The sequence below is a fragment of the Rhipicephalus microplus genome, chromosome 3 (genome assembly GCF_043290135.1).
Source record: "Rhipicephalus microplus isolate Deutch F79 chromosome 3, USDA_Rmic, whole genome shotgun sequence".
NCBI lineage: Eukaryota > Metazoa > Arthropoda > Arachnida > Ixodida > Ixodidae > Rhipicephalus > Rhipicephalus microplus.
The window spans coordinates 212,175,266-212,203,015 of record NC_134702.1 but is presented as its reverse complement, the minus strand read 5'-3'; the positions used below and the strand labels follow the sequence as shown (position 1 = coordinate 212,203,015).

The 27,750-nt window shown below is 43.8% G+C and overlaps 1 protein-coding gene across 1 annotated transcript in view; it reads left to right on the top strand.

Moving 5' to 3' along the window:
- The window catches only part of LOC142803493 (uncharacterized), a 194,650-nt gene extending 167,120 nt beyond the window's left edge, over nucleotides 1–27,530 (top strand). Inside the window, exon 2 of the mRNA XM_075888609.1 lies at nucleotides 27,288–27,530. Coding sequence (XP_075744724.1) covers nucleotides 27,288–27,473 — 186 coding nt within the window. The 3' untranslated portion in view covers nucleotides 27,474–27,530. The remainder of the gene's footprint in view (nucleotides 1–27,287) is intronic.
- The last annotated feature ends 220 nt before the right edge of the window (nucleotides 27,531–27,750 follow it).

The following is a 27,750-nucleotide window of genomic DNA, read 5'->3' as shown; positions in this document are numbered from 1 at the left end:
CGCATTAATTGTGATGTAGATAACTGCGGTATTTGTGTAGTGAAATTTTGGTTGCCTCATTTGTAGCGTACGACAGTCTCACCACCAGCACAACACGCGCATCATTGAGGCAGCGGCTATTGCTAGGGGTGATTGACCAATATCACATTGTTTTGAAATGCAAGGAGAACCCACCAGAAAAAACAATACTGCCAGCTTCCTCCCTCGAAGTGTGGGAGTCACTCTTGTAGTCAACTGACTACCGCGTTCAGGCAGAACTGACTAACTGGGCCGAAACACTCGCAGCAAGCTTTTGGCCAACACCTTTGGAATCTACGGCAGGATGAATGCAACGATTTTCTCGGGCCGTGAATCTAAAATTGGTTCTCTCTCTCTCCGCATCATCAGACATTCTAGTGCTCTGACACAGGAATATATTGCCTTAGTTATTCTACACGTGTAATCAAGACATGAGTATGGTTGAATTCCTACACGTTTTTGGCGCTTTTTTTTCTTTTCTCTCGGTTACCGCTCTATTTCCCGTCTTCATAAGCAAATAAATAAGCCGCAATTACCAGGGCTATCTTTGTGTTTTATGTGCCGTATCAATAAATCTTTTGTTGGCAGGCCACTCTAGTGCGTGTCGGCTTCTCGTATTTGTGCCTCTACCACACTGTTCATGTAGCTATGTAGTACAACACTAGTTTTATTGTGATGGTAATCAGTGTGACAAAAGTGGGAATCTCCCACACAGCGCGGAGCCTGACTGTAAGAAGAGGCGAGCAGAAACGCTTGTCACTAAGTTGCACTTTGTTTCTCGGGTTGATGATGGTTTTCAAGGGAATTGCATTAGTATGTCACCAGCCGCGCAGAACTTCAATGTCGTAAGGCTGCACCAGCAGCTACACTGATGCAACAACTCAAGGGTTTAAACATAGCGAATGAAGAATGACCATATCAGGCATGTCCATCAAAATTTGTATAACTGAAGGTCTGCAAAAGATGGACTTCCCTACGTAATGAGTCTTATAGAGGTGAAGTCAGCAAACTGTGGGCATATTTACGGTGATTCATCGCTCACGCTGTTTAACAAATGCAACAAGTTTTCATAACGTTCGCGATCATCTGATGATTAGCATTTTATTTGACCAAGCTTAATATCTAATTTTGCTTAACGCATAGCCTATCTGTATACTATTTACAAAAACTACAGAGCTGTCGTTCAACATTCTGCGCTTTGTGCAAGAGTAAACTTATTTCTAGACTGTTTTGTCTTTTGGTTCTTTCTCTCCACTTTCCAGAAAGAAGAAACTGATTCGCTGTAATCAGTGTCTACGTCGTCCGACTTGTCAATTATTTGCACTCACACTTGAGATTAATGCACTCGTGCTTAACTCCGCTGGTAGAACGACTGCCCCTAAAAGGCGTGCGTGGTGGGCTCAAAACCCGAGCTTAGCAAATTTTTCGTCAACTGAGACACGTTTCTATAAAATAGATTCATATGGATTTAATGAGAGCCTTGCAGTGCAAGTAGACCCTGTCACCGATCTGAGCTGAACCCTTCAGTTTGGGTTCATACGAGTTCATCTAAGTTTTATTCCTAGTTGTGTTTCCCCCGTGTTGACTCCTACTGAGTACATCGCAAGGAGACGAAGAAGCAAGTGGAGACAAATAAATTGGCCCGAATCTACATGTTCCACTGCAAATGTTGTCGAAAGACGATAGCCTTGCGTCTGGAGGGAGTGAACAAAACGTTTATTTGATGTTCTGCGCAAGAAAATCGGTGAACGATATTCTGCAGGCGCTGCGTTAAAGTGCCTCGAGCGTGTGGCGGAGGCGAACGAGCGCGTCTAGGCACGTTAGACACAAGTTCCATCTGGCAGTTACCTTCTAAAACGAAGGCATGCAGCTCGCGGAGAAAGGTGCGCGCCAGTCTCGGAGGTGATAAGCTGTAGAACGCCAAGCGAAGGGCAGGTGCCACCACCGTAACGTCGTAGCAAATTGTTGGAAACACCTTTTTTGAGCATCGCCTTGCACAGTCAGCGCAGCTCAATTAAACGCTACATTCCTTATAGTTACCTGTGTGTGTCTCTTCTAGTATAAAGGCCGACATAGAAAACATCGAAGCGTTGTTGTGGCGCCTCGAATATGCGCAATATTTGATTTTAATTGACAATCGTACAACTATGAACGCTAAAGCTTGAGCAATATTGGTGGGCGCTGCGGATGGGGTTGGCCGTTTGTTGTCGCTAGAAGTATCGCTAGGACGGATAAATATACAAATGTATAGACAGACCAAAATTTTCCCGTTGAAGGTCCCCGAGAAAGACTACCGTCTTTAAAATAAAGACACAGACTGGCAATTACTTCCGACTACACTTGTAGAAAAGCAGGAAGGCCTATATTCTGGAATATCCCTTCACTCAACGTTCCACTTCGACTCGAAAATGTCGATGGCAACGCCACTCCCAGGCGGAAATGGCCACTGCGCATGAGCGATAATCTACAGCAATGCTTGATAACAGTATGGTTATTTTGGTAGGGTAGTGGCGCCACGACGAACTCGGTCGGCTGAAAGACTAACTAAAAGTCGAGGCTCGCTTCAGAGTAGTATATTTCATGCCAGAACTTTACCACGGTTGCGCTAAGGAATACTGCGGTGAAGAGAGGAATTGCAACCTCGCGTGCCCACTTTTGAGGGAGATCTGCGGGGCCTTCCCCTCGCGACTTCTATATACTGTCTGACCAGCGAAAGGCCTTTCACCTCGCTCGTGTATAGAAGAGATTCCCGCAGCGCCGTAACTCGTGTGTTGCCCCTAATCTTTCTTCATCTGCACGCAGCCAGAGACTGTGCACGCCCCGAAGCGGCGAGAATTGAATTAACTCGAGGCGCGAACGGCAGTAAAGCCTCACTTTGTCCGCCCTCTTCCCATGTGTACTGTCTCGGGCTCTCTTTCTCTTTTTATTGTTCGAGTAACGCCTCCTCCGCAGATGTTACAGTAACAAACGAGATGAAAGCGTCGACCTCGTACGTAGCGGCGAATGTGAGCACGGGGCAGCTCTTTACTGCGGACGGCGAAGTCACTGCGTGCATACAACTGTTGCCTGCGTATACTGCTTCGCGAAAACAGAGCAGTCGTTCGAGCGCGTGCGCAGGAGAAGTAATGTGCGGCAAAAGGGGGCGAGGCACTCGACAAAAGCGAATTCGCCCCGCTCATGCGATGCTTCGAACGACGACGTTAATCTGTGGATAATAAAAAATGAGAAGAAGAAAGCGAGCAAGTTCACGGGTGCAACGTCGCTCTATGAGTTATCAGGCCACGTAGTTCGTGCACAAAAACAGGCAGTGCAAACCACGTGATCGTTGTCGCTCTTAAGACTGAAATGCTCCTCGTCTTCGTCCATCAAGAGGGCGGTGCCCGACCGTGCACCGATTTAACGATGCTACACGTCCCAGAAAGTACGTCTTGGGCAACTCTGTCGAATTTACCAGCTAGTGCCATGGTTCACGTGAATACCGTACAGTGCATGGAACCACTGCTTGCAGTAGGTGCAGAGCACGCACTATAGGCAGTTGGAATGAATCCCGTTGAGGCGCTTTGGTCAAAATGCTTCTGTAGTTTGCGTGTTATTTCTGTGTTTGTTTGGGTTATTTGTTTGGTTGCTTGAATGCTTGTTCGTTGGTTTGTTTGCCAAGTGTGTGTCTTCAGAGGACGCTCGCTGTAGAAACTTGCAGCGACTGTGCCTAATTTTAATGCCGGAAGTATAGACAGTGTGTGTTGTGAAAGGAAGGCATCTCGCATGAAATAAACATGCTCGTTTTTACACGTCCGAACAGGGGGCAGCAGCGTAGTCTCCGGCTGAGTGTATACAGAGAGAACACAAGTTTATGCCGTTTTCGGTCGCACTTGTTTGTGTGATGCTGACAATGGCGAGACCACCAGCAGTGTTGCGCAACAAACTGAGGGATAGAGAAAAAAGGGGGAAAGAAAACGACATAGAGAACTTGATGTGTCTGCGTGAGGTACACGTTTTCTCCGCTCCTTCAAAAACTCTTCAAATACAACAAAAACTAACAGAAAAACCCAAAGCAAAGTGGAAGCGGAAATCACTTAGCATCTGAGAAACCTAAAGCTGCTGATGGAGTGTATTTCACCTTGTATACTTTCCTCGTTTTGTTATTTTTATACTCAAAAATCGAAACTGCGGAGAAACAAAACCACTGCGCCCATTTGGCTCGAAGCATTTCGAAGACAGTGGGGGTGCGAAGAGCGGCGTCCATTATATCGAGTAGTTTTGGTTTTTTTCTTCGTTTGTATTGTTTCTCCTCTATACAGAGCAAACTTCGCATTCGCTTTCTATTTAGTAAGGTACTTATTTTTCAACCACTGCTCAGCGACACTAGCAGTGTTAACCTCTTCAATTATCCTAAAAGTACTACACAGAACACGCCCGAAAATTGCTTTTCCTTGATGGATTCAAAACTTCCCATGTCGTTTTTGTTTATTTTTTTTCGTTTCCTGGGTACACGCGCATGCTCTGCGTCAGTTCAGTCCTCCACTTTTGAGAAACTCGAGCATTAGGCTAGCGGCATGCGAGCAATGCAGTCAGTTTTATTCTTCTGCACGAGCCGAATGAAACTCAGCACCACTGTGATGAGCTTCAGCAAGAAAACAAAGTTGTCGAGAAGTGGGTCAGCGAAAAATCTATCGAGATTTGTTTGCTTCGACTGTTTTCCTGTGTGCGTTCGTGCATCAAGTATACATTTAGGGCGGCTTCATTTCTTAGTTGTTTTCATTGACTTAGTAATTGTAGGTCTCGAGTGTCGTATTTACCGGGACGTGAAACTGGAACTGTTATTAGGTCTGCCTAACGTACCGAGAACAGGCAGGCTTGACAATTGCCCTCTGTCGAAGGAAAGTATCTTGGGGCACTTTCCAAGTTCGTCATTAACGCAGGCTTGAAAGCGTTGTGTTGAACTTTCTGAGGACAACCATACTTAACAGGAATTCTGCTGTCTATAAGTGGTAGTTTCATCATCTACCGTAGTTAGTTAGCACTCGAATGTAACGCCAGCTTTCTCCGGATTTTCGCTGCTTAAAGTCAACCCTCACGTTGTAATCGAACATCACTAAAAGCACTACTTTTACTATTTTTTCTCTCTCTGAATGCAAGTAAACGTCAACGCTCACATTACATTTGTGCTCAAGTTACAATCAAGAGAATGCGATATTTTCGCATCGAAGTGCTTGTTTATCATTCTTTAGGTTTTGAGAAGTTTCTCCCTCACCTATTTTCCCCAGAGCAGCTTCTGAGAGCGCTGGCTAATCTCGCTGTCTTTGTCATCTTTCTGTCTCTCACCTGCAACCGCCACGGGTATTTCCGGTTCTCTTTTCTCTTTGGTAAAAAAAAGAAAACTAAGATACCACCATTTGCCAATAACCACGCGTGAATAAGAAACTGAGAGTGAAATTACTGGAGCAAGACTCGGCAAGATACGGTGCCCTAACCGTCCCAATAAGAGCGAAAAAAGTTCAGAAAGAACTTTTTTTTTGCTTTCAGTATGAGAAAGCCTTTCCTGTACGCCGATAACATTGCGAAAGAAGGCCACCCGTTTGCGCTGTCTAATGAATAAGAAGTCTTGACACATACTTCTGAAAACATTGTTTCCCATCACGTCGCATCACCGGCGAAGTGATGTATAGACGGTTCATTTGTTTATTTGTTTTTTACGCAGGAATGTGTGAATAAGTACTCATTCATGCATTTATCGGATGAATGAGCGATGGATTTATTCTTGAGAAGTAACATCAGGTCCTCAGGAAATGACTTAGCTCCTCTGGAAAGTTTGTTTTAATGAATCATTACTTTTTGTTCGTTCATGAGGTGGCAACGTGACAATTACCCACACTTTTTTGTCCGACTAAACCAGATAGAGAAACATGTCTTCTATTATTGAAACTTGAATTTTAGAGATAGTTCAGACTTTCCTCATAAAGCATATATTCTCTCCTGCATGCACTAACATCAGCAAAGCTCTTTGAAACTGTACCATGTGCTATCGGCATCAGGTGAAACGCGAACAGCGGATGGTCTGGCTCGAGCATTACCAGTGGTATAGTGCACGCCGTCTGGTCATAACCGATTACAGGCGCGCACATACATGCTGGCAGCACTGCATGATATCCCTCTGGTGCAATTTTTTTGCGTCTGTCCTTCTTTGAAATGTAAAAACAGTGCAAAAATTATAGACAAGGACAGAGAAAGAGACGACACCGCGTTGTTCTTGTCTTCTGTCCTTGTCTATATTTTTTGCGCTGTTTTTACATCCCAAGCATGAACCACCAACTAGCCCAACTTTCGCTATTATTGTCTGTCCTTGTAATTAGCAATTTCTAGGGTTCACCCTGGCGTTCATCATACCGCTGTTCTGACACGTGAAAAAGGTTAGCTGTTACATCATTGTATTGTGTTTGGGTGACTACAACTAATTATACAATAATTAGTAGTCGTAAATATAATTACTGTTAATTATACTAGTAGTGAATGTAAGTGAGAACATCTAGTCGCATGCACCTCTCAGGGTTTTTGCTTTCAAACTACACAGTTGATTTGACCATTACAGATCATTAACAAACTTACAGTTTCGGTAGGCCAGCTTACGAATTCTCGCTACCTGTCCATATGCCCTTTAGAGCGAAAAAATACAATGGATACAGAGAACTCATGTTTTCGAGGATATTCAACAAAGCAGATAGAAGCAACTTCTCGCAGAGTTCGCAATAGTGCATATCTTCGCAGGGCTAGCTTGAGCCGATGTGAAAAAAAAGCTTTAAACCATTATAAAGAAGCATTGGCGTACTAATGAAATCTCACATCCTCTTCCCCGCTTCTTAACACTCGCAAGGATGGTAGATTAAGGAAACATAACGAGTTTCTCAGTATCGAGCGTGGACCTTTCAACGCTGCACATTTAGCGATAGGGTTGTTCTTTGCCTAAACTACTGGGGGAGAAAAAAATTTCGACCTCACTTCCGTTTTTACGAAACATACGTAACACGATCTATCCACGTGGAGATCGTGGTATGCGTACTTTGAACTATTTATTTATTTCAGACATACTGCCAATCCCAACGGGGATTTTTGTAGGAAGGGCATACATAAAATAAAATACACAAGAATGAACGTTTTAAGAATAACAAAATGCAACAAATGTAAGCAAGTTCAACATAAAAATTATTTAATGAAGACATATGGAAGTATAAAAACTGCACTTATACGGAGCTACAAAAATTGTGCTACGAAAAAGAAAGGAAAAAAGAATAAAAATAAATTATGAAGATAAAATATGAAGATAAAAGTAGAGTATACTATAGGAAACGAATGTATTGTGTAAATATGTCTTTAAAGGATGAAAATGATACTATAACACAAATCAAAACGGCAAAGTAAGTACTATACAAACAGTTCATTATTGGTAATCACAATTACATAGGTAATTTTCAAGAAGTGCCATGAAGTTCTCTTCGCTATTACAGGTAGTTATATGTGTAGGGAGACTTCTATACTCCAATGGCTTGTAAAAAAAATTTAAAGCGGTCTGTTCTTTACCGGTATTTCTGAATAAATTGTGGGTGCTGATGGTGCCAGGGCCTGGTTTCTAGGTAAGATAGGTGTTTGTTTCTGTCAATACGAAGTTTATTGGGAAAAAGTTAAAGCAGCATTTTCTGGCTAGCAAGTTCTACACGGTTACGGAGGGTCAATATTCCTGCTTCTTGCATTAACTCGGAGGGGCAGTCAAATGTGTGGTATCTATTCAAAATAAACCTAACTGCTTTACTCTGCACGTTTCTAATTTCCCTATTAAGTTTTTTAGTAGATGGAAGCCAGGCGACGTTTGCATAATCAAGCGTTGGTCTGACAGAACAGGCTTCGTTGTTTGCGGTGTCGAATGTAAGTGTCTTTAGAGAAAAAAAAGTCTTTTTTATTGCCGATGACGTTACAAGGTTTGCGCGTGCCTCCCATCTTGGATCTTCAGATATGATTAAACAGAGATACCTGTGTTTCTTAACTGAAGTTAGCAGAGTGTTCACCATGGTGTAGGAACAATCAAATTGTATGTTTTTCCTGGTTGTTCTAAGAAAAGCTTGTTTACCTAAGTTTATAGACATCTGCCACTGCACGCACCATTCATGCGCTGAATTTAGATCACTTTCGAGGACAGGGTGGTCGTTGGGACAATTATTTGTTTTGCATACAATACGGTCATCGGCAAAAAGCCTTATGATAATTTTAATAGAAGCGGGTAGACAATTTATAAAAATTAGAAATAAAATGAGAGCCAAGACATTGCACTGAGGCACGCCTAATGTAACTTGTACACGTACGTACACACGCAGCTGCGTTGGGCTCTCGCTCGCGAACGGCTTTGTTATTCGCGCCGGTTATTTCAGATTTTTGGTGAATAATTTTGACAAACTGTGTTCGGTTTGATGAGTAGGCGCTAATCCAGTCACTAGTTGGCACTTTACCTAACACTGCTTCGATTCTCAGGGTTAATTTTTGTAAGACACCCGATAAAAAGCTTTCGATAGGTCGAGCAGTATAAGATCTAGTTGTCCTTGATCGTCAATGGTTTGTGATAATTCGTGTAGTAATTTGGGTGATTTAGTAACTGTAGAAAGGCATTAGCGGAAACCATGCTGGAGTGGTGATAGGATGCGTTTTTCTTCGACATACGTAGTAATGTGTTTGAGGATGATGTATTCGAGCAACAGCGCACGCACGCACAGACGGACGGATGGACGGACGGACGAACATTCGGACGGACGGACGCATGAATGGAAGCACGGACGGACGGACGGAAGCAAGAACGAACGAATGGACGGAAGCACGGGCGGACTGACAGACGCTTCGCCTCACTCATCGCCTTTCACTCCGTGGTATGCTGTGATTTTTTATTGAACAGAATAACACTTAGAAGCAAAACAGAAGTGTTCCACCGTTTTGTTTCTATTCGGTTCTTGCGGTGTTTACGCTTCTAGAAGTTGCCTACATTTGGTAGCTAGGTTGTTTCTCAGTTTATTCTCAACGCAGAGAGGTTCGAGCGATACTACACATGGTCGCGGACAAGACACGGATGTATGACAGACAGACATTCGGCTAAAAGCGACCGTTCGCACCTAGGGGCACGTCATCGATGGCATAGAGCTTCCATCGCTTCGGGGTCCGCCTTCCCGGTTCCCTATCATCCTCACATTGTTCGAACTCAGGCTCATCCTTCGCAGCCATTTTCTTTTCGGCCAACTGTCGCCTTCTTCCTTTTTAATGGAGCAGTGGCAAACTGAGATTTGTCTGTGCCGTTCATGATGATAGCTTTCTGGTGACTGCGGACAATTCACGGCCGCCTAAGACAACCTCACTGTTGATGCTCAAAAACAGAGTGGCAAGAAGAAGAGAGCCGTGCCGTGCAACCACTGCCACCTCAACGGGACACAACCGCTGCTTACTCTTTCGCGAGGAGGGAAGAGGAGAGGAGATATCATTGTTGTAGTGTGGGGCACCACATTAAATTTGACCATGAAGTTCACCAGCGTGGTTTTCTTCAACGTCTACTATATGTAAATACATCGGTGCCTTATACTTCGCCCCCATCGGCATTAGGCAGCCTGACTGGGATTTGTGTGGAGGACATCGGAATTAAATTTTATTCGATCAAAATCAAGTTGTTCTATATCATATATACAGGAGACATTTTACGAGTTGAGAGACCTTCTTTACAGGGTAAACATTAGAGAAAATTAAACTTAGCATAACAGCAGCACAAAGAGAAGAAAACTCTATTTCGCATTTTAAAATAAGGGATCATGCAGATTTCAGAGACTTAACAGAGGAACATCAAATCAGTAGCGAAAACAAAAGGCTTGCATACGAAAATATATAAAGAATGTAAAAGTCTAGTTTAAAAGCTGTGTAAAAGAAGTGTCATGTACTGTTGTATTAGTTGATACAGAAGATTCTTAATTCTTCGGCTAATGAGCTTAGTGTCATTTCTTTTAAGACCGATGGCAGTGACTTCATCATGAACAATGCTGTGAGTGTTTTGTTTGCCCTAGTTAGATATTTGGCCAGATGCAGTTTTTGTGAAAAGCTAATCTACTGTTCATGATGACATGTGAAGGCACGGTGATGAAAATAAGGAATCTATTACTGATACGCTAAAATTACCAGGTAGCTGTACAGTATTTAGCCGTATTCTACTCTAAAAACATTATAGGCATGCGATATTGTACAGGCATGGTATCCCATGAACTTAAAGTTAGAATTTACATTGGTTTGTTCTTAACTCTTTGAGAGGGTGCATGGTTAGCGCTGTGAGCATTACCCTTTGAGTTGATATGCGAGGTTCATATGCGAACGATATGCATACAGTAGTTGAAATGCGAACGAAATTAAAAGTTCCACGACACAGTCAGTTCTGAACACAAGAAATTCTCAAACCCTTAAACATCGCATTAAACATCGGTCACTTCATATTTTTCATCTGTAATGTTTTAAGTCAGTGGGCTCGAAATACTTCGATTCAGAAAACAATCATTTTTTCTTTCCATAAAACAAACCCAAGAGGTGTGAACTATCAAGGAGGCATTCTTATGCTTTCTGCATAAAAATGATTATACTACACGAACTGAAATTTTTTGTATCATTCCACAAACCATCCAGTACTTCGTTCGCGAGATCCAAAGATTGAAATAGTTTAGTACCCATAAAAACACTATACTCATAAGAAAGATGGAAAGATAGGCAACAAAGTTCGTAGCGAACAACTATATCAACATTCTATTATTCTTGCTCGACTAATGTGCACCACTGCTAATTAATTATTTTTGCGATGCATAACTACAATAAAGTAATGTGCAATAGTCTCGGGAAAGTACAACATTTTGCGATAGGTAGTGGGACGCTGGAACATGTAAGGGAATACATCTGCCTAAGACAAGTAGTAATTAGTGAGCCGAACCATAAGGATGAAATAACCAGAAGAACAAAGATGGGATGATGCACATTCAACAAGCGTACTCAAAATATAAAATAGAGTATAACCGCTATCTCTCAAGGGAAAGGCGAACTGTATTTCACCGGTATTTACCTACGGAGCAGAAACCCTGAAACTTACGAAGAAGGTTCAGCTTAAATTGAGAACGACACAGCGAGCGATGGAAAGGAAAATTATAGGTGTAAACTTAAGAGACAAGAAGAGAGCAGACTGGGTCAAAGAGCATACCGGGGTTAAAAATACTATAGTTGAAATCAAGAAGAAATTAACGTGGGCCGGTCACGTAGCGCGTAAGCAAGATAACCGCTGGTCAATAAGGGTAACCCAGAGAAAGCAAGCGGGTGAGGGGGAGAGAGGAATTTAGGTGGGCAGATGAGATTAGGTAATGTGCGGGTGTTAAGTGGCAGCAGCAAGCACAGGACAGGCTTGTCGGCGGCATATGGGAGAGCCCATTTTGCGAGGGTCCCGCTGCAGTCTTCCACTATGGGACCCTCGTCTGTACATTTTTCTGTAACAACATTTTATTGTGTAAGGACAATAAATGACTTTGACATGTAAATGACTTTGACATCTGTCACTGAGGGCATCTTAGAAGTGAGTGGTAGATGCACTATTTGGTGCGTCGGTTTCGGTTTAGCTTGCTAAATTAGCCAGATTTCTTCACCCCACGCAGATTGCAAGTGGCCGCCTTTCATAAGTTTCAGAGAGGCTATGAACTATCCACAGGAATTACTTGAATTCGCACATTCGACTCGGCTGCCTATTTCTCCTGGTTGAAAACTTATTTGTTTTAGTTTGTATAACTACTAGCGTAATTATGCTTGTACGGATCTGAAGATTCCCATTGTCACAATGAAGCAAAACCACGGGTATCATGCCGATAACTCCTTTCTTGTTACCCACCCCACTATGTAAGACCTTCGAACATTGAAAGTATATCAAAAAAAAGCGTTAGTACGCCAACACTACAACCAATACGGTTAAATTATTTTCTCTGTAGAAAAAATTCGGCAGATCCCGCGTTTCTGGGAATCAACGTTATGCGATGCATGCGGAGGGAAAGTGACAGTGTTTAAAATTTTATTGAGCTACACGTAATGAAATGACGCTAAATATATGTACAATCGTTACACGCACAGATATATATTGAAGAGTTGCAGATGTTTATATAACCAGTTGTTTGCACTTGCGCAATGGTGCGAACTGGAACATACGTATTAGCAACAACAGAAGCTGATATGAAGTGCTGATGTTCGCGAGGATGCTGGCACTGGACACTGCTACATAAATAAGCTTTAAAGCATGACAACTAATCGCAGTTGACGTTAACTCGACTTGGCGGCTGCATCAAATGAGTACATATCTAATGTTTTTTTTTTTAATTGGGAAGGCAGCATTGCAAACACTATTGACGTTTCACGAAGATTAACGTCCATTTGAAAAGTAGATGCGAGACGGCGTAGCTCTGTGGTACAACGCTTCATTGCGACGCAGAATGCTTGGGTTCGATTTCAGCTGGGACCCTGATATTTATTCTTTCCATTCGTCGGGTTGACGCTACTGATGTCGGGCACTTCTTAACACGTGTGCGTTAAAATCGACCATGTGTGATCTCGTCGTCCTTCGGTAGATACTAAGTGTCAATCACCTGTGGCACATACCTATTGGTATGTCCGGTTTAATGTCCCAAAACCACCATATGATTATAAAAGACACCGTAGTTGTGGGCTCCAGAAATTTCCCGCACCAACATGTTTAACGTGCACGAAAATCAACACACCGGCCTACAGCGTTTCCGTCTCATTCGAAAACACATACTCGTATAACAGCGGCACATACCCGTCCGTGGGTATGTGCCACTGTCTGGCGGGAAGTGTTTGACGATGTACGCGACGAGATTGTGACACTACTCCTGTTTTGACTAGCGCGTCATATTCGTCAAACCATGTTACCCGCCCATGCTTATTTTGGTTAAGGCTAAGTTAAGGGGGTGGCCACGGCAGTACCCGAACGTAAGCGGCCATATAGATACATTCCGCAGTGACATACTTGTGTGGCCTCTCCGCGAGCGGCAATGGTGTGCACGCTTGATCGTTCGCATTCTCGCAGCCGAGTGGCCCGGCTGGCAACAGCGAACGCTGTGGCAACTACGCCTTCTTTCACGTAAATGTCTAATACGCGTGCGCCCATGTTTATGCGCAACGGCATCGACTGCATAGCGGAGAAAAGAGGGAAAAGGGGTCAGTTGCCAGAAAATTGTTTTTATTTTTTCTTTGAATCGCTCCCACCTGTTCCCGCACGTATCAACACATAGGCTTTTTTTTTCACCGGATGTGCCTCGTTTCAATATAGCCCGTTTTGTGGAGGGGAACATCAACATTGACAAAAGGATTTCACCGTAATAAGATTGATATGTGGGGTTTAACGTCCCAAAACCACTCTATGATTAATTTCACCGTAATAAGAGGCAAAGAAACATTTCTTTGGGAAATCTAGGCACTGCACAAATTAGCAGTGTGATCCTTTTCATGCAATCGTTTCGTTGCCGACTCAGCGCTGCGTGTCGGCTCATCCTTTTTGTCACCAAGACGAATCGATCTAAAGATATGAGTTTGACTTATGGTGTATAGTAGCGCGAATTCGACGCGAAAAAAGAGGAGAAGAAAAAACACGACACTCGCGACACGACACGTTTCTTCTTCCCCTCTATGTCCCTGTCACATTTGTGCTACTACTCCTTATGTTAAAATGATATCTTGCCAACTAGCCCCGCTCTCAACGATTGATCGATGTAAAGAACTGAACGCGTAAGCAACTTTAATTTATCTCACGAGCACAGTGGACGTAGGAGGCTCCTCCCCGACATGCTGTGCTTGGAGGCCGCTTTGTAGCTGTTGTGGCAGTTGTCACGTGATCACAGAGGGTGATGGCGAGCTTTGGGCTTGGCGAAGATGGCGCGCCGTGACGTCGCTACAAGCACCTCGGCATGTCGATGGCGCCTACCACAGTTTACAAACATGGAATATGTAGTAGTAGGTTATTCTTAAAAGAGAGAAAGAAGATAAAATTGAGCCCCGTAACTGTCTGCATCATAGCGCGGCACCTCAACAGCGGCTCACGACGGATGGGTTAAGGAAGGTTTAAAAGAGATAGGGAGGATTAAAAGAAACAAGGATAGAGATAGGAACAGGGACAGAGAGACCCACATACAGAAGTAAGGAGAAGATAGGAAATATGAACACGGTCACAGGAGTCCGAGGGCGGGGCACCACTCAACGAGGGCTTCACGGCGCCAGGAGATGGCGGAGGGCGAGCCGGTCGGCCAGAGCTGCGCTGTCGTCGTAGATCGCGGGGGCACAACCGGTCGGCATGAAATCTAGCGAGCGAGTGTATGGAACAGGTATAAACGTAGTTTTAATTGACGTCACAGTGTTCGCCATTTAAGGATACTAGCCGGGTGAGGTGCTGCATGAACTTACACGAACGTGCGGAGATGGAGACGGTGGCATCAGATTAGTGCCGGTGCCCCCTCGCGTTCGTTTGTTTTCTCCATTGGCGCGGCTGGCGGACAGAAGGAAGCGGGCAGAGTACTTAGAGAACGCGGAAACCAAACGTCTGCGTACCCTTTCCTGCACTGACACTTTAGGAAGAATAGAGACACACTGGCCGCCATATTGAGGTACCCTGTGCAGATATTCTGTCTGCGACGTCACAGGGAAACTATCTATATGGTATGACTCTACACCTACGCGACACTTAACTTCCAGGAGAAAGAGTACGTGTATTCTCTTACCGAGCATCGACAAGTCACGAAACGTTCACACCGCTGTGACTTGCAACACCCTTCGTACTCGGCGCAGCCGGTGTTTACGGTACCGAAAGGCCAACGACACTGTCATCGCGTGTGTTTAGCGACGACCCCTGTGGTATAATAAAGCGACAAGCATCATCGTTGCCCTCGCGAACCTCACACGAAGAAACAGCGGCACCGAACAATTCTTGGACATTCTAATCTGCCTGGGGTATTCGTGAGAGCGTTGGCGTGCCCAAAAAAGCCCTCTTCTTTGTTGTGGTACTTCCTGCAAAGTATCATGAATGATTCATTGCGCGCGTCGCGAGCGCATTAGGACCAGCAGCCCTGTCTGAGCATACGCGGTTGGGAGCTGTGGTTGACTGGCCTCGCGTAACCTCCTCCTTGGCTAATTGACAGTCTCAATGCACCCCCACCCTTTAAAGGACGTACGTCCAATTTTTCTCACAGTTTTTAGCCACTTTTAGCACTCGCAAGTTTCCTTCGTTTCCTCTGATGAATTGCTCACTCCGACAATGTGGGCAACATAAATCATGCCCGTTTCCAGAAAACCTGAGAGGCGAAACTGCGAGGCTAAGTAGATAAGGCGATTATGAGACGACGCGCTTCGCCGAGATGATTTTCGCCTGGAGGTGGAAAACGAAGAAATGCCTCTGCAATTCACGCCCGCCCACTGACTTGAGTTTGAAGCGGTGTGTGCATAGCTGAGCAGCTTCCATATTCTTGGGCACGTAAGCTATTAGCCGTTCAACGTGTAACGCGCCACGCATTAGGAACGTTGTAATATGTATGCTAAAGAAAGAAAGAAAGAAAGAAAGGAAGAAAGAAAGAAAGAAAGAAAGAAAGAAAGAAAGAAAGAAAGAAAGAAAGAAAGAAAGAAAGAAAGAAAGAAAGAAAGAAAGGAAATAGGAAAGAAAATAAGAAACCGAGCAATGCGATGAATTTGCGTTGCACTGAAGACGCAGCTGAAGAAGTCACTCATTGTGCAACAGGCAAGGAATGCACATGCTTATGCGAGTCACGTTAAAGAATCCCAAGTGGTCTAAATTTCCGGAACCCTCCCCTACGGCGTCTCTAATAACGATATGGTTGTTTTGTGACGTTAAACCCCGCATATTTATCAATCGCTTGTGCAGAACAGAAGCTCAACAACATGTCATGAAATGACGCGAGTGTTCGCCAGCGTCATTTCTTGACATGTCGCTCATTTAAAAAATTGCAACCCGGTCACTTTTCCTCCGCATGCTTCACTCAACGTCTATTTCCAGATGCGTGGGACCTGCTGATTTTTTTTTAGAACGGAGAGTTACTGCTACGTGCGTGACAGCACCATGTCGTTTCAGCGAAGCGTCTGAAACACTCCCTTCTTCGCTCATTGCGCCGTATTCTCAGCTTAGTGCAATAAACACTGTGTTAATTCTTTGGAATTAATTATCTACGCATTTTCCAAATAAAGAAACACTCTACCAAATGCATACGTATTGATGTTGCACCTCAAGTATGCATAATATTTGCTTTTTGATTGACAATGTTGACAAGTATAAATTCAGCTACCAGATAAAAATATGTGGGTGTTGAGCATCGGCTTCAACTTTCATCGGGTGCTTGAATCATTGGACACACAAATCAACAGACAGAGAGATCAAAATTTTTGCGTTGTAGTATCCCAAGAGAACTTCCAACGTTCCGAGGCAACCGATGTGGTCTTAATCTCATTCATGACTATGCTGAACAACGACAGGCAAGACGGCATAGCGTAATAAGCGACAGATTTTCAGTTCGACGTCTCCAGAGCGGCACCAATGAATGCAAGAAACGTTTTGCAGTCGGCGCGACAATACATGACATCAACTTCGTTTACATGATGAGTTCGGAACCCGATGTAGAGAGGTGGCGCGATTAAAGATTCCTTGTCTACCAAGGGGGATCTTAACAAGCGAGACCTTCACAAGGTGTACCCACTCTTTGAAATTAATTACTTTGTATAAGAACGTTGACATCTGCCGTATCGTCAGTGAATACTGCGGCCAACTTTTAATGTACACCTATTTGTAGGTCGGCAAAAAGGAGGATCTCATTGACTCACTCTACAAACATATCTCGTGCTTCGGACTTATTTGGACTTACATTCACCAAAATAATACTCACGCGAACTCACTCGGGTTAACAACTCTATTTTACTCGTAGTGAGTCTGATTGAGTTGACTCATAATTGGCTTCGCTGAAATATGGAACCGATAGCGTCTGGCAGGCTTAGATTTTTTTAATTAATGAGAAAAGTGCCTGAACAGATATCATTATGATCTGAGCGCTGACCAAGTTGGTAGTCTATTCTTAGGAAAAACTCAACTAAAAATAAAAACGCACCAAAGACGAGGACAAAACACGGCATGGGCGCAGGATAGCAACTCAAAATTCAGTTTGAGATACTCGTATAAACAGTGCAACATATGTCAGAAATTTTACCAATTGGTGGATAAATAATCAATCTACTGTTTTGCAACATCTAAGACGACCTTATCAGTCCCATATTACCAGGCTTGTGAACAAAAAAAAAAGGGGGGGGGGGGGGCTTCAGCGATTTCTGGTGCGTTCCTATTTGTCGGCGTGGACAATACTTGAGGATCATTCAGCAGTGGGCAACGCACTCAATGATTGGGCGATGGCTGCATTTCCAACGCAGCTCAGTTCATCAGTTACTCAAACATCGTGTCATTTCACCAACGTGACACTTTAAATTAGCCAGCCAGTGAATAATGCTAAACTATTTTTTCTATACTCTAATATCTTACCTACAAAACGGCAAAAAAACGCTCGCGTTGCCATTAGCCTTTTCGGCGTCTGCGTTTTTTCGCGCAGCCGCTCACTTTTATTTATGTTGCCTAGTGTCTTACGTCAAAGCATATTACACTCCCCTCCACCCCCAACCCCCCTTTTTTTGCAACGCGTACTGTCAACTTTTCTTATTTTCTCACAACTGCTACACAAATAAGGCCCAACTTGCAACTTGTCCTTCCTATAGCCGAGAATATAACGTGCACAACGAAGCATACGACTTTTACAGGCATCCATATTTGCGTGCCTTTTGACACCACGTGAAGAAAGTTGAACAGCACCTCAGAGTTCATGTCTTCACGGCGTTCATAACTGCCACAAAATACACACCGCACCGTAAGAAATCTCTCTCTTACAATTCAACTGGCATCGGAACAATTTCAGTATCGAATTTCGCTCTAATTATTCCAACACAAAAATATGCGCGAGTTCCCAATGTTACTGTATCGTGGCTCGAACTTCATTACTGGTTGACAACCTAAGGAACGCATTCTTCTCTTTATTATTTAAAGAGGTCAACATTTCCTCACACTCCAAGTCACTCGATTCCTGTAAGTAAGCACAAAGCTTCGCTCAATTTTTTATATTGATTGATAAAAGGATAATCTGTAGAAGTTGTGTGAATGAGGGGGTAAATGCCAAAACAGTACGCCAGCATTTCCATGTTCCACCATAATTTATACACGAAAGCTCTGAGACCACGAAAGTAAATTGTTACGTGTAAAAAAATTAAGTCACTTGCATTTTATGTTGTCTTTTTGTTTGTGTCAATTACTGCCCCTCTTCTAAATCGTGTATACTTAGTGAAAAGGACGTCTAGTACGACAGACTTTGTTTTTAAGAGACTGATCACTTGTGAAATAGGAACCAAAGTGTAAACAGAAGCTACTTTGTTTTGAAGATTTGTGTACACATGCCAGCTGCTTCTCTATATGTAGCCACCGTTTCGAATGAGCACGGCACCGACTTTCCCAACTCATCCTCGTAGAAGGTAGCCTTTTGTGCTTTCAACTACGTCTGCACGCTGGTCTGCACCTTTCTGTTCGAGCCATATTGCCATCCTCTCGCACTTCATGTGAGCAAAGAGATGGTGGTCAGAGGGAGTTTCGTGCGGTCCGTATGATGGGTGCCACCGAAAGCACTGCAAGAAATTATTTTCTGCAGCTGACTAGAGCAGCCACGCATTCTCACAAATCAGAACAAATTCTCGCGACAGCGTTCCTCTTCGCCTGTTCTGAATTGCCCTTTGTAGACGCCTAGGAGTGATGCTGTACGAGGCTACAGTAATGTTCGCGCTTGGTTCCGTGAGTTCCATGAAGAGAAGACCATTTCTGTCCCAGAACACAATAGGCGAACACTGCTTGCTGGAGAAAGTTCGCTCGAACTTCCTTACTCTCAAGAACTCAGGATTGTTCCATTGTTTGAATTGTACTTTCATTTCTCCAGTCTCGAAACGGACGCCGTCATCATATTCGCACTGGAGACAAATTAAGGCAACAGCAGTTTTCTGTTCGGGCATAGCCAGGATTGTTTTTTTTTTTTCCGAGGAGGTGGAAGGGGCGGAGATTCAATTATACTTTATGTATGTTCGTGCGTGCTTTGTTATGTGTGTATGCAGTTTACACTGGCAAAGCTGAAATATTTCGGCAAGAGTGTTTAAATTTTCTCACCTCTTGGCTACGCCACTGGTTCGCTGCCTTTCGGGATGGCCAGTCAGCATCTAAAGGATACCCACTTCGCGCATAGCTTGAAGTAGCGTTAACTTCTCATGAAACTGGCCGCGAAATTTCAGTTAGTGAATCGCTCCGCACAGCAAATGTGAATCGGCGAATTTCTCGAATTTCCTGATGTGCTCATTGAGCAACTCTAGCGGTTGACTCTATTTTCTTGTCCGCCTGCATATGGAATGTTCGTGTGCTCTGCTTCCAAGTCCCTGCACCACTGCCTCACTGTGTATGACACAATCTTGATGAAAGCCAGTAGATAACAAAGACAAGGGTGGTACACGCAACATTATTCGTACTGTTCTGAGCGTATTCTAGTATAGTTGTGATATAGATATGAATGAAGTGAAGTAGATGAGAAGAAAACTTGGCCCTGGGACAAACCCAACCTGCAACCTTCAGATTGTCATTCACAAATTTTTTGCCATGCACACTACTCATTCGTCAATGAATTTCAGCTGCGCCGCACCCATCAGCATGCAGCAATGAAACTACAGCCCGCGCATTAACTTGGCGGCAGACTCCATTGTTGGAGGCCTGTTTACATGCCCGCTGCGTGCTTGATGCATCGATGGATGCATTGGTCGATTAATAGATGGGTCTGCAAACTTGTCTGATAGGTCGGCGGCTTACGTGACCTAGCCATAAATTATAATCAAGTACTAACCCTAGTAGTTAACAACTAAATTTCTCTTGTACGTTAACCGCTACGGTGGTCCATTAATCGACTTCTGACCCGTAGGTCACGGGATAGAATCTTGGCCGTGCCGGTCGCATTTTCGATGGAAGCTATAATGATTTAGGCCTGTGTTAAAGTACCCCAGGTGGTAACTTTCCTTCACTACGACAGTCTCTCATAATCATATGGTTTTGGGACGTTAAGCGTCAGCAATTATTCAATTATTCACTCGTACCTTCATTTTATCCGCCATTATCAGCAAAATTCCTCTTGGTTACCTCTGCCTGCTGAATGACTATAGTTTGCCTTAACTGTTCTTAAAACCTTATTATTTGAAAAATTCAGCCCCAACACGTTGGGCCGTATAAAGTGAAGCGCTTAGCAGCAAAGTATCAGGCGTCCCACCGTTTTGTTCTCCTCTCAGCGCGTACCACAAAGTGTGTTCATCTCTTCGTACTATCTCCCGTCTTGGCTTCAAACATAGATTTACCACAGAAATTATCGTAGATTTCTTTTTGCACTGCTGATTTGGCAAGCATCCCTATTTTTCACAGGCCCTTCTCCGCTTCCTAAACCTCTTTCTCAAACGATGATTCATTCTTGCTTCGTCCCCTCCTGTTGTCTTAGCATTCACTTGACTATTTTCTGGTTTCAGCACTGATACAGTAGACGTACGACCTTATGCGGGTGGCGAGCATATTAAAGAGAATGGGCAAAGTGCGTATGTGCGCATTGCATCATCCAATTTTCCCTATGGTTTTTATTCCGTAGCCAATAAGACCTCAAAAAGTTTAAAAAAAAACCTAATTTATGGCACCTGCTGTTATACAAATATGCTGTCAAAACCATCGTTACTTTAATTCGCAACGTCCCAAACAGTCAGAGGAAGAAAATTTAGAAAATTGTATTATGGGACAACGGGGCATTTCAAATCCCAGTTTTGAAGATCGTGACTTCGGAGGTATTACTAAACTTTGGTTTTGTACTCAGTCGACATCGTTTGAAAACTCGTAGGCTTCATTTGGTGAATTTCTATCAGTTTCACTGTTCAAAATAGATGATTGCTTCAAGAAATTTTCAGGCTCTCTTTAGACACTGCTATCTCTCGCGCACGTTACCTTTGAAACGCCGTGTGGGCTTACCTGTTCGAACTTAAAAGACAATAACAATATCGGAGCATTCTCACTACTATGAACATGCAATCCAGCAAAGCTGTCCCAATGGTTGGTATATTTTAAAGGGAATATTGTTGAAGTCAATCTATATATCATATAAATTCGACTATATTAAGCGAACAAAGATTTATGCACTTAAATAATACGGGGTTTCTTTTGCGCACGACTAATATAATTTCATCGCTGGCAACATGGCATGCTGGTCTCAGAATGAATACAGTAGTACGTACAAAAAAACTTACTTCTAAACTACAAAAAATGGCGCGACGTTCACTTCTTATGCAAGCGGCTTTGTCTTTCTAGCCCAATTGTTCACGTGAATCTGTTATGTCAGCGAAATCAACCTTTGTCTTTACTTTTATATTTTTTTTTGTTCAAACACGAACTCTACATTGGTTGAGTTAACCGGTTCACCACGCATTTTAAATGCGAAGCATTTCTTAGCGAACTTCGGCGCCTTTGAGCGTATCTATCTATCTATCTATCTATCTATCTATCTATCTATCTATCTATCTATCTATCTATCTATCTATCTATCTATCTATCTAGCCGCTTACGTTTGGGTGCTCTCGTGGTCACCCCCTTAACTTGGCGCGAACCAAAATTAGCATGGGAGGGTAAGATGGTTTGAAGAATATGACGCGCTGCTCAAGACCTCAATAATGCCACAATCCCGTCACGTACGTCGTCAAACACGTCCCGCCAGATGTGGCACATACCCGCGGGCGGGTATGTGCCGCTGGTATGCGGGTGTGCTACGCAGGCGATTGACACTTAGTATCTACCCAGGAACGACGAGAACACACATGGGCAATATTAACGTGCGAGCAATAATAACCAAAATCAGTAGCGTAAACCTGATGAATCCAAAGAATAAATGTCAGGGTCCCAGCTGGAATCGAACCCAAGCATTGCGCGAGGCAATGAATCATTTTACCTAAGAGCTACGCCAGGTCTCGGAACTACTTTTCAAATAGACGTTAATCTTCGCGAAACGTCAATAGTGGTTGCAGTGCTGCCTACCCAATTTTATAAACATCAAACATGTGCTCCTTCCATACATCCGTCAAGTCGGGTTAACGTCATTTGGGGTTAGTTGCCATGCGCTGAAGTTGATTTATGTGGCAGTGTTCATGACCAGCATCCTCGCGAGCATCAGCGCTTCATATCAGCTTCTGGTGTTGCTAATACGTATGTTCCAGTTGGCACCGTTGCGCAAGTGCAAACAACTGGTTATATATATATATATATATATATATATATATATATATATATATATATATATATATATATATATATATATATATATATATATATGGTCTGCCTTCGGCCTAATGTTGACAATGTTGACTTTATTTTTCACAATCACATTACGCTGGCTTCTTCGGATGATGCACACTGCGGCAACGTAAGGCTTTTTTCACCCCAAGTTCGATGATATTATCACTAAATTTGCAGAGAAAAGCAAGTTCTTCCTTATTACAGCATCCACAATGTTTACAAAAGGAGAAACAGCAACACACCCGCCGCGGAGTGTTGCTGCATATATATATATATATATATATATATATATATATATATATATATATATACCGCAGGGGTGCCTACGCAAGTAGGCGTTTGGTGTGTAGCGACACCACGAACCCGAGCTAACGGGGGAGTTTCAACTCCCTCCCACGCCGAGCCGTGCGTGGCTTTGCCGTGTCAGAGGAAAAGGGGATCCTGGGGGTTGAGCCGACGCTGGGTGATTGGACCGTTAAGGCCCCCCGGCAGAGGCAACACACCCCTTTGGCCCCGGCTTCACGTAGACGGCACCCCTGAGCTGACCCACCCAGGGGAATTGGCAGTCGCCTTTTCCTATCTCTCTCTCCTTACATCTTCGTCTTTATCTCTTACTATTTATCTGTCCTGTCTTCTACTCTCTTCCGTTTACTTCCAAACTTCCTGGCGGCTAGGGTTAACCCTGTGCAAATAGCCTACCTTGGTCTAGGCACATTGGGTTATAGTGGCGTTGTACGGCTGGCGTCTGCAGGTTTCAGCATTTGTAAACTTGTAGCGTCCCCTCGTTGGGCTCCGTGGTGGGTGGCCGCCAACGCTGCTGAACAACAATAAGGAAGACATGCATGGAGCATTCTCACTACTGTCTGATCGTACCGGCTTAAAGCCGGTACGCACCGATGATCTCACCAGAGAAGGATTGGCCACCCTGGTGCAGTATATGGCCACCCCCTCCCGTAGGCATTCGTCAATTAACTCACGGCCCTCAGTCCCCACCAGCTGCGGAGCAACTGACCACGGCGGCGGTCAGATCTGCAAAGCAGCAGAGGGTGCTAGGAATCTCTGGATACGGACAGGCCACGATTGGAACTGGAACTTAGCAACATTTACCGTTAGAACGTTATCTAGTGAGGGAAGTCTAGCTGTATTATTCGAGGAGCTAGAAGGCATTAAATGGGATATAATAGGGCTGAGTGAGGTTAGGAGGACAGATGAGGCCTATACTGTGCTACAGAATGGGCACGTCATTTGCTATCGGGGCTTGGCAGACAGAAGAGAACTGGGAGTAGGGTTCCTAATTCACAGAAACATGGCTGGCAACATAGAGGATTACTATAGCATTAATTAAAAGGTGGTAGGCATTGTAATTAAACTGAATAAAGGATACAAAATGAAGGTAGTACAGGCTTACGCGCCTACATCCAGCCATGATGACGCTTCAGTTGAAAGCTTCTATGAAGACGTGGAATCTTCAATGAGTAAGGTGAAAACACGGTATACTATAGTAATGGGCGACTTTGATGCAAAGGTAGGGAAGAAGCAGGCTGGAGACCAGGCAGTAGGAGATTATGGCATCGGCACTAGAAACGCCAGAGGAGAGCTACTAGTAGAATTCGCAGAACGAAATAATCTGCGTATTTTGAATACCTTCTACCGAAAACGAGAAAACCGCAAGTGGACATGGAGGAGCCCTAATGGCGTAAATAAGAACGAAATAGACTTTATAATGACTGCACACCCAGGAGTCGTGCAGGATGTGGAAGTGGTTGGCAAGGTAAGATGCAGTGACCATAGAATGGTACGGGCTCGAATCCGCCTAGACTTGAAGAAGGAACGACAGAAACTGATACGCAAGAAGCCAATCAATGAGCTAGCACTGAGAGGGAAAGTACAGGAATTCAGAGTGTCACTGCAGAACAGGTACTCTGCTCTTAGCGAGGAAACCAACCTTAGCGTAGATACAATGAATGATAATCTGACGAGTATCATCACGGAGTGTGCAGTGGAAGTTGGAGGCAGGGTAGCTAGACAGGACACCGGCAAGCTTTCCCAGGAAACGAAGAACCTAATTAAGAAGCGTCAAATCATGAAAGTGTCAAGTACAACAGACAAAATAGAACTGGCAGAGCTTTCGAAGTTGATTAATAGACGTAAAGTATGCGATGTAAGAAGGTATAACATGGAGAGAATTGAGCACGCTCTGAAAAACGGAGGAAGCGTCAAAGCAGTGAAGAGGAAACTTGGGATAGGCAAAAGGCGGATGTATGCACTAAGGGACAAAGAAGGCAAAATAACTACCAATATGGATAGGATAGTTAAAATAGCGGAGGAGTTTTACAGGGATCTGTACAGTAGCCGAGACAACCACGACCTTAATACTATAAGAACTAGCAGTAACCCAGACGACACCCCACCGGTAATGATAGAAGAAGTCAGAAAAGCTTTGGAGAGCATGCACAGAGGCAAAGCTGCTGGTGAGGATCGGGTAACATCAGATCTGCTGAAAGATGGAGGACAGATTGTGTTAGAAAAACTAGCCACTCTATTTACGAGGTGTCTCCTGACGGGAAAAGTACCAGAGTCTTGGAAGAACGCCAACATCATCTTAATACATAAGAAAGGAGATGACAAGGACTTGAAGAATTACAGGCCGATCAGCTTGCTCTCTGTAGTATACAAGCTATTTACAAAGGTAATGGCTAGCAGACTAAAGAAAACATTAGAATTCAATCAACCAAAGGAACAAGCAGGATTTAGAACAGTCTACTCAGCAATTGACCACATTCATACTATCAATCAGGTAATAGAGAAATGCTCAGAGTATAACCAACCACTATACATAGCCTTCATAGATTACGAGAAGGCGTTTGATTCAGTAGAAATATCAGCCGTCATGCAGACACTGCGGAATCAGGGCGTAGATGAAATATATATAAACATTCTGGAAGAAATCTACAGGGGATCAACTGCTACCATAGTGCTTCATAAAGGAAGCAACAGAATACCAATAAAGAAGGGTGTAAGGCAGGGGGACACAATCTCCCCAGTGCTATTCACTGCGTGCTTACAGGACTTTTTCAGAAGCCTAGAATGGGAACAGTTAGGGATAAGAGTTAATGGAGAGTACCTCAGTAACCTGCGCTTCGCCGATGACATTGCATTGCTGAGTAACTCAGGGGACGAATTGCAACTCATGATTACGGAGTTAGACAAGGAGAGCAGAAAGGTGGGTCTTAAAATTAATCTGCAGAAAACGAAAGTAATGTACAACAACCTCGGAAAGGAGCAGCGCTTTGCGATAGGTAATAGTGCACTTGAAGTTGTAAAAGACTATGTCTACTTAAGGCAGGTAATAACCGCAGAGCCCAACCACGAGATTGAAGTAACTAGAAGAATAAGAATGGGGTGGAGCACATTCGGCAGGCACTCTCAAATTATGACAAGTAGATTGCCACTGTCCCTCAAGAGGAAGGTATATAACAGCTGTATCTTGCCGGTACTTCGCTACGGAGCAGAAACCTGGAGACTCACAAAGAGGGTTCAACTTAAATTGAGGACGACGCAGCGAGCAATGGAAAGAAAAATGGTAGGTGTAACCTTAAGAGACAAGAAGAGAGCAGAGTGGATTAGGGGACAAACGGGAGTTAAGGATATCATAGCTGCAATAAAGAAGAGGAAATGGACATGGGCCGGGCATGTAGCACGTAGACAGGATAACCGCTGGTCATTAAGGGTCACCAACTGGATTCCCAGAGAAGGGAAGCGGGGTAGGGGGAGACAGAAGGTTAGGTGGGCAGATGAGATTAAGAAGTTTGCGGGTATAAATTGGCAACAACAAGCACAGGACCGGGTTAACTGGCGGAACATGGGAGAGGCCTTTGTCCTGCAGTGGACGTAGACAGGCCGATGATATATATATATATATATATATATATATATATATATATATATATATATATATATATATATATATATATATATATATATATGCAACTCTTTAACATATGTCTGTGCGTGTAACGTTTGTACATATATTTAGCGTCATTTCATAACGTGTCACACAATAAAAAATTGCAACACGATCACTTTCCCTCCACATGCTTCGCATAACGTCGATTAGAGATCCGCCGAATTTTTTTTCTACGCGTGTTTTCGTGCGTGGGCGCTATCCTCCAGTGCCTACTCATATGCAGCTTCGCAGTAAAAGAATCCAAGCCACAAGCACTCAATGCGGTGGAAAGGAACTTCACTGGTCTATTTTGACGCCTAAACGCGTGTCGTATGGATGGATGCTACAAGTGTCCCCTTTTTAAAGGCGCGTTGACACGTGCCCCACCAGGCTGGACCAAAAATGAAAATAAAATTTCTTGTCATTTCTTTTTTTTATATAGGCATAACCTGTTTACTTCTGTTACTTATGTTAAATCTATCTGATTATGGGAAAAAAACGTGAATTCCCTGGCCAGTTCTCTGTCCCATACGGCAGAATGTCCTTATTTTTTCCACTGTTCATTTTCGTCTCTTCTCTCTTGTTACCTGCCACCAATACTCTAACTCTCACTCATTTACATCGTGGGTGTTTTCAGTTTTCCATTGTTGTCCCCTAAACCCAAGGCTTCATGTAGGCTTGTGCCCAAGCTTACACCTGGACCCATACCTCACATTCAATCTGATCATGCTCCATCGTTTCATTACCTCGCCCACAGCATGTGCCTCGTTCTTCTTCTTTACTGTCGTTCGCCCTGCGCAGGCGCCGCCACCGAGCAAAAGGTCGACGATGCTGCTCAACAAGTTAATGCAGCCTCTCCTGAAGGCCTTCAAGTCTGACGCCGAGGTGAGCTACACGCCGCCGATGGAGCTACGGCGCCGAGGCGAAGGGAAGATGTTCTGGCGCTGCTACTTCAACGCCGTCTCCTGCTTCCGCCGCCGGAAATGAAGAGTCCCTGGTCGGTTTGCCTGTCTGTTACCATTTCCTGCCGCGACAAACAAGTACCTTTCTGGAGGTATATCTTTTATTTGTTTTTTGTTTTCTCTTCCTTGTCCCCTCATAGTTCAGTTAACAGAATGTGACTTCGTGTTTTTCTCTGCTCACCTTTCAAATGTCACTGCGCGAGAAATATTGTCTCCCCCTTGTAGGAAACGTCGTTCTTTGTAGTGACGACGTGCAGCGCGTAAGGTCGGGGCTTTATTGCAAAAGGCTGGCGAGAGAATGA